Source organism: Carex rostrata, chromosome 19 (genome assembly GCF_964058835.1).
Source record: "Carex rostrata chromosome 19, lpCarRost1.2, whole genome shotgun sequence".
NCBI classification, from domain to species: domain Eukaryota; kingdom Viridiplantae; phylum Streptophyta; class Magnoliopsida; order Poales; family Cyperaceae; genus Carex; species Carex rostrata.
The window spans coordinates 1,496,713-1,505,260 of NC_135936.1; the positions used below are offsets into that span (position 1 = coordinate 1,496,713).

Sequence of the window (8,548 nt, forward strand, 5' to 3'; positions counted from 1 at the left end):
TGTTTCACCCAAATTAATGTGGTGTGTATTCCCATCTCGCATGCAGCCGAGCTGTCTCCTTCTCGTATCAACGTACGCACCTCAATTATCAACAATATATGTACCGTACCGTTCCTTTTTCCCCGCTTTTGCATGTGATTTTTAAGGATTCATTCATTTGATTGAAATTTGTTAACTAACAAATGATTAATTCAAGGACGATCGGATTGGTAACTCTTTTTTAGCCGAAAATTTTAAAAATATCATAATTAGAAAAATAATAAACCAAATAACCACGATTATGTGGAAATTTGAAAAATAACATTGCTGCATTTAGGCGGAGCGGCCACTATTCAACAAGCCGCATCTAGGCAAAGCGGCCCAGAAATGGAGTCCGCTTCTAGGGGATGCGGACCCCCCCTTCCTTTTTCATAATTAGCAGATTTTGTTGTTTTGAAAATAGTTGTATTCTTGGAGGGCCGCAGATTAAATTGGAAGTCCTTGTATTTTTCGAATTCTTCAAATTTAGTGGTATTTTGGTTTATTTTTATTTTTATAAAATGGTATTAATAAAAATTTCGGTATAAGTGAGCACGCCCAAAAAAAAAATGAACAAACAGCTCAAAAAAGTAAAATGAAAAGAACAAAAATACATAAAGTGTGAACAGGAAATAAATCTGTTGTTATTCCAAAGGGATAACAGAAACCTGTTATTTCGATCCCAATCGTTACTGTTATTTTGATTCCAATCGTTAATTTTTGTAGAGATTCGGATATGAAAAAGTTTTTCGTTGAGATTCGCGTATGAAATACTTTGAACGGCTCGGATCGGAATAACAGCATATTTATTTCCGCGTGAGCATGGTCTAGTTAGCTGTTAGCATCTACGGGTCAGAGGTAGTCAACACGTCAAAGAATGAGCGAGAGTTGACACTTGACGGGCTAGTGGGTGGGAGACTTCTTTTATTATTATTTTTGGTTTTATACGCCAAAGGTGATATGTAGACATTGATAAACGAGAGTTGTGAAGTAATTAAACGAGTCGATATATAAAGATTTTGTGGGGTAATTACCGAGTTAGGTAGTCTGAACTCTCCGTACAAATCGGCTTCATACCTTCATTTCTCATGTATATATATATATATATATATAGAGCCTCTCTTTCACTTACAAACCAAACAACTGAACACACCGTGGCCTAGTCGAGCCAACTCCAAACCCACTCAGAAATTTGATAAGAAAAGTAAAAATGAATTTTAAAGTGACAAAAGTTTCATCAGGTGTGGTCAAGCCAGCCGAGCCAACTCCAAACCCGACTCTCCGACTCGCTTGGGTTGACCGATACCCGACTCACCGTGGCCTAGTCGAGTCTATGCACATGTATCATGCTGCCACCAACCCGGCAAAAGTGATCCGTGATGCTCTTGCTAAGGCACTGGTTTTCTTCTATCCACTCGCAGGTCATATTGTCGAACCGATACCAGGAGAACCGGCAATCGAGTGTTCAGCGAAAGGCGTATATTTTGTTGAAGCAAAAGCAAATTGTAGCTTGGAGGATGCCAAATACTTGGAACGGCCATTGCTGATACCGAAAGAGGAGCTAGTTCCCTGCCCCGGATCTAAGGAATGGGAGGTTGAACCGCACAACACAGCTATAATGATGCAGGTAATGGAACTTTTTACTCAAAAAAAATCTTGATATAATCACTGATAGATGAACTTTTCTTTTGGTAAAAATACGTATTTATTAATTGTTGATTTCATGGAAGCAAATTAATTATTTTTTTTTGGTTGTAAGCCCTTAGGTGATTTCATTTAATATCAGAGCAAATTACAAGCTTGTTCTAGCATAGGTATTTATATTACACAAAGATAGTATCTTATACACTGAACTACTTGTAAAATCTATCACTGCTAAAAATTAAAGAGAAGAGAGAAAGTAAAATAAGTAGTTGCAAAATGTTCAGTTCGCGTCATATTAGCAAGTCAATTGGCCTGTTCATTCTCTTCTCTTGATATGCAAACATAGCAATAGAGCGAGTGTGACTACACCTTCATCAACATCGCCTATAAGAGTGCGCACCTAAGAGGCACTGAATCAGACCAAACCAGGAACTAAAGCAGACCGGACTAGGACAGTCACCACTTTCAGCCGAAGAGGCACTGAATCAAACCAGACAGTGAACTGAATCAACTGAACCAGGACAGTCACCACTCAGCCGAGGAGGCACTGAATCAAACCAGACCGAAAGCTGAGTCGATTGGACCAGGACAGTCACCTCACAGGAGGCTGCAACAATGGAAAGGGACAGAAGGAGAGGAGGGGAGGAAAGAGGAAGAAGAAAACACATCATCATTATCATCATCGGCCACAACCACAACAACACGTACCTTATATACTAATATTAGATACTATGGCGGACGGAGCGAATTTACAGCATCCTCAATCAAACCCGGAGAGTCGAAGCGGATCAAAAAGCGATGACCAGATCCGTTAAACGGAAGCACCTGCTCAGTTGGAGTAATGCGAGATGGACCGACGAGCGGTGACTAGATCCGTTGGACGGAAGCATCTGCTCAAAACGTGAGACGGAGCATTGAATAGCAACAGAGTCATCCGCTTGAATGGAGCGAGTCGAAATGAACCGGGCGGACTAGAGGAGGGGCAGAGGTGGCGGGGCGAGGCGGAAAAATAGAGCGGACGGACGACTCTCAAAACGTCTGCTTTAAAATCTCTTATTTCTCTGATGGAGAAATGGTGGAGCGGAGTCTCCAAGGTGAAGCGGAGCAGACGAGGTCTGGGGTAAAATCAAAGTTATTTCGTTATGGTAATTTTATAAAAAGCAAATTAATTATATGCTCTTCTTTAGATTAATATATAGCATTTTGCATATTCTAGATTTAATCAAATACAAAGCTTGCAATCATGTTCTACTATTTATTTGGGAACTCGAAATTATAATCGCAATGACATGAAATTTCGCCTAGTTTAATGATGTAAAAATGGTCATTTCATGGCTGAACACGTTTCAGCACGACCTAATTTCAGCACGGCGCGGTATGTGTTTTGATCAAATTATAATAAATTTATTTTGTTATACATAATTTTTTTTTAAATATTGTTTATTTATTTTATAAAATTTTCACATTTATGATTGAAAAAATAGCTAAACATGTCTACACATAAACAAATATAATTAACATAATCAAACGTGATTTTTATGTCATATTTAATCACGCTGTGCATGTTAAGTCACACTATGATAGAGTATTATAATTAGTTTCTACAATTTTAATTATGAAATCTAAAATTTAACTTGATTACGACACAATACGTGACTGACTGATCACGTTACAACATGCCACAACATGAATTTACAGCCATATAGCTACCAAGCAGCTATGAACCATATTTGGTGCCACACGAGAGCCATTGGAATTTAGTCTCTTCTCAATTTAAAATTAAACATTTTTTTACTAATAAATCGATCATACTTATGTTGTTGCATAAAAAAGCATAAAAACAGTACTGTATCATCTTAGTAACATTTAATGTGCAAATGATTTTAACTGACAGTACTATATCATAAAAAAAGTACATTAACTGACAGAATAATAACATTAAATATGATATCTGTATATTAATTGCTTTCTCTATACATGTATATATGTAAATGACAAGCAACGTTGTCACAAAATATTCTACATATATAAAATAAAAAAAAAAATGTAAATGTAAATATTCTACAAATCAATTAGAAAAACTTGAAAGATTATTTGTCAGGTTTATTTTTGTTAATTTCAGGTTTAGATCTTTCAGAGCAATAAAGCAGAACAAATAATCCGCCAACCTTCATAAAAATAAAAAATAAAGCAGAACAAATTTAGGGCATCAATTTCAGATTTTTCACTGGAACATGAAAAAAGTAGACAAAAAAAAATACACTTTTTGTGCTCTAGTGCAAGGGAAATAGCAAGTTAGCAACACAAGATGCGCCTCGGAGCTCTAGTTCCAATATTCACACGAAAGTGATAGCCTCGTACAGTGCTCTAGCTAATAAATATCATATAAAAAGAAAGCGGCTTATTTATGTATTTTTGGGTGTGTTTGGAAACTTTAGCCTAATGGGGTCTTTCTTAATCCTAATCAACCTAATTACTAAAGTAGAGAAATTAATGTGATCAGTTAAAAAATGAACATCTCATCAAAACGTGCTCTTAACGAAGTATCATCGTGAATTTTCCATTCTCAGTATTTGGTAACCATACAAATTAATTCTTTGCATATATAGGAAATAAAGCTTTCAACTATTGTTTGAAATAATTACAAGCTTGTGACTAATTAATACTGACAAAAAAAATATATTATGACGCACTTAAATTATACTGATCCTCCATAATATTTACTGTCATGTTTTCGATTAAATTGTATCATCACAAGCTAATCTTGTAAAAAAATTCAAACCAGGTCACAACGTTCGCATGCGGCGGATTTGTGATGGGTTTACGGACTAACCACGCAGTGGCAGACGGCATGGGTGCAGCCCAATTCATCCAAGCTGTCGGTGACATGGCACGCGGCCTTGCAAAACCTCTTGTTATGCCAGTATGGGACCGGGAAAAGTTTCCGGACCCAAAAATCAAACCCAATCCGTTACCCGAACTGCCTATCTTAGCCCTGGACTATGCAATTATAGATTTTCCTATTGATTACATCAACAAATCCAAGTCTCAGTACATGGAGTGTACTGGTAAATTTTGCTCCACTTTTGACATTTTAACTGCTAAGCTTTGGCAATGCCGGACCCGAGCATTGAACCTTCAACCTGAATCTACAGTAAAGTTAAGCTTCTTTGCTAGTGTTCGTCACCTGCTGAAGCTCGACAAGGGCTATTATGGTAATTCCATCTTCCCAGTTAAACTGACTGCACCTAGCAAGAAAGTTCTAAGCTCAACCTTACTAGAGGTGGTGAATTTTATCCAAGAAGCAAAGAAGATAATGCAACTGGAGTTCTTAGACTTCGCAAAAGAGAAGATAGAAACTGATCCATTCCAAATGACTTTTAACTACGAATCAGTCTATGTGTCTGATTGGAGCAAGATAGGGTTTGTTGATGTGGATTATGGGTTCGAAAAGCCTATGCTTTGTTCACCATTGGTGAATAATGACTTCATTGCATCGGTTGTTATTCTGAAGGCGCCGCCACCTCTGGTAGGGGCCCGTCTGTTGGCGAGTTGTGTCACAAAGGAGCACTCGATGGAGTTCGTTAGTGGGATGAAAATTATGGACTAGTTTCTGTTATTATGTAATTATAGAATAAGTAATTTTATCATTTTTAAGTGGTATATATGAAATTCTCCCTTATAATTTTGGATAGTTTTATACAGTTTACTATTTTACTTACAGTAATAGGATTATCTGCTTCCGTTCGATTTGTATTTGACAGTTAATGATATAGTTGCTTGATAAATGATTAAATGTGCGGTGGATTCTGATCCGACGGTCCGAATTTTAACAGAAATATTTTGAGACCTTGGAGATCTAAACTCCTCTCCGTCTGATTTGTTTCTCGGATGATTAACGAAAGCCCATTTCACCAAACAAAGCAAAAAAATCATCGTCTAAAGGGAAATTTTACAAAATGTCCATCCTTTATAAAAGATCAAACAAAATATCTCCTCACTAAATTTATTGACAAAATATCCTTGTGGGACCCAAACTTCGCTTCTCTTACTCCCCCCTCTCTCCATGTTACTCTCTCCCTCCTCGTTAACTATTCTGCCTTTTAATTTGAAATTTTTTTTTTTGGAAAGTGTCAAATAAAGAAGGCTCTATTATTGTTAATTTTTCATATCACATTTAATTTCCTAGATATAATTCATTTTTAATTACTTCAAAGATTTACTTCAAATATTTGCTTATGTTTCATTTTATTTTTAAGTTATGTTTAGATTTTAGTTATTTGAATTTCTGTCTTTTTTCTTTGACTAATAACTCTTACTTCGATGATTCGTCATAATCTAGATGATTTCAAATATCATCTAATGTCTCATGTACATATCTATAAAGTTTACATATTCAGTATATATAAAATTTATTCTGTAAATTTTTTATAACATCTTAATCTTTTTAACAATCGTTGTACTATAGTATTAATTTATTATGTAAAATATTTTGGATTAACATATGAATCATTATATTATAGATATATGTATTTAGTACAAAAAAATTAACATATTAATATATTAAATTTATACATTCTACATGTAGTTTATTAATATAAAAAAAATTCATAATGTGGCTTACACAACTATAAAAAAATTATCACATCATTCTAATAATCAAAATTGTACTAATTATGTAAAATTATGTATATTTTTCTTAAATAAATTAAGAAAAAATTATACTAAGAACAATTAAAATTGTACTAATTATGAACTAATTATGTATATTTTTATTAATGAAATTAAGAAAAAAATTAAAATTAATCATTCTAATAATCAATTGATCTTTCTTCTCGTTGTACGTTTGTAATACTATGCAAATATAATTATGAAATTAAAAACTGAAGGTAATTAATATACAAAATGTTTGAATGTGAATTTTAATAAAATAGATAGAGGCGCTATCGGGTCGGGTCGGGTCCGGGTACTATTATATTTGGACCCGGCCCTAAAAGTGTTCGGGTCCAAATTTCGATCCATATACTTATTTGTTTTAAATCGGGTCGGGTCCGGATCCGGATACCTATCTACTCGTAGATATTTCGGGTCCAGTCTTTCGGTTCCGGGTAGATAGATACCCGTAACTTGTTTGTGGATTATCGGGTCCAGTTCGGATACGGGGCGGTTCCGGATCCAGAGCGGGTATAGGTCACAACTCCAAAGTATTCGAGAAATTATTTACATTTAAATATAATTATAATTTCTTAAGCATCTCATATAATAAATTATTACAATATAAATTAAAAACTACTGCAAAATAAAAATTATACTATTAATCATGTTTATAAATAATAAAATATATCATGCTACATAGCAAAATAAAAATAATAACTCTAAATTATTAGTTGGTTGTTGGTTGTTTGGAGTACTCATGGTGTAACAAAAAATATTGAATTCAGTTTTTTGTTAATAGCTTTTGAATTTAGGAGGATGGGGGAGATATAATTTTTAGAAAGTAAAATATTAGAGATGATGATTTCCTTTTTTATAATTCAAAAAAATATATGAATTGAATGTAATAGAAGAAAAAAGGTATAAAATAAGCTGGTTATGGAAGAATAAATTAGACAATCATGTGTCATGTGTCACATGTGTATAATATAGAACAAAAATTAAAGGGCGTAATTAAAGGGCTAGTTAAGGATGTAATTAAAGGGTAGTGTAAAACAGTAGCATAAATTTGGTTAAGTTTTATCAAATTATAGCTCAGCTGAAATATATTATCTAACACAAAAACTTGATGCAGGGTTATTAATATATATTTTATCGGGTATTTATACGGGTATCGGGTCGGGTCCGGTTATGGGTCGGATAATTAAATGATACCCATATCCTACCCATTACAGTATCGGTTCCGGTTCAGATCCGAGTCGGATATTAAATTATTAATTTTGTACCCATACCCATAATTTAATCAGTTATATTTTTTAAACCATACCCTATCCAAATTAATCGGATCCGGGTCGGTTCCGGGTCGGTTCCGGGTCGGATCCGGTTCGGTTCCGGATCGGATCCGGGTAATCGGGTAAAAGTAGCACCTCTAAAAATAGATAACACTTATTGAACAAATATCATTTTTGTAAATAAATATAATAAGATACTCGTATTAATCTAGACGTTATTTATGACAAACAAATCATATTAAAATAATTTGATTGAAATGGAGTACGTATAGTATGAATTTGAAACTTTTAAATATTGAAAATAGGAAAGATATATGCTACCCATGTATATAGAATGATTAAGCAATTGAGAAATGAACAAGCTTATAAGGTCCGGAACATATTGGTATCTTTATTAACTAGTAAGAAATATATATATTTATTTATTTATGATGCATCTATATCCCATGCATATATACAGGTTGCTCATTTCTCAATTTAAAAATGAATGATATTTAAGAAATTAAATGTGATATGAAAAATTAATAATAATAGAGCCTTCTTCATTTAGAAGAAGACACTTTCTAAAAAAAAAAAAAGTTCCAAATTAAAAGACATAATAGTTAACGTGGAGAGAAAGAGGGAGGAGTAAGGGGAGGGAAGTTGGGAGAGGGGGGTGTCCGATGGGCATCGGATCAAATCCGGTTCGATGGGGGGTTTAAACCGTCAGATCTGCTTTAGGATTCGTGTGTACGGATTTTAAAGCAGACGCGAAATTGCGAGTGCGAATCCTAAAGCAAATCTGACGGTTTAAACCCCCATCAAACCGGATTTGGTCCGATGCCCATCGGAAACCCGCCTCTCCCAGGGAAGTTTGGGTCACAGGGGCATTTTGTTAATAAATTTAATGCGGGGGTATTTTGTTTGATCTTCTCTAAACCCTTCCCTCTGCCTTCCCCTCT

The 8,548-nt window shown here is 34.6% G+C and overlaps 1 protein-coding gene across 1 annotated transcript; it reads left to right on the forward strand.

Moving 5' to 3' along the window:
* Positions 1–1,204: 1,204 nt before the first annotated feature.
* On the forward strand, positions 1,205–5,286 carry LOC144571469 (acyl transferase 9-like). Its single transcript, XM_078320758.1, has 2 exons — positions 1,205–1,645; positions 4,448–5,286. Exons 1-2 carry the CDS (start codon positions 1,229–1,231, stop codon positions 5,270–5,272), a joined length of 1,242 nt encoding a protein of 413 aa, XP_078176884.1. The 5' UTR covers positions 1,205–1,228; the 3' UTR covers positions 5,273–5,286.
* Positions 5,287–8,548: the final 3,262 nt, after the last annotated feature.

Excerpts from the sequence above, each read along its gene's own strand:
- LOC144571469 (XM_078320758.1), top strand. The coding sequence starts at position 1,229 with ATGAATTTTAAAGTGACAAAAGTTTCATCAGGTGTGGTCAAGCCAGCC. Across the intron at positions 1,646-4,447 it reads ACACAGCTATAATGATGCAG|GTCACAACGTTCGCATGCGG; the intron begins GTAATGGAACTT and ends AATTCAAACCAG.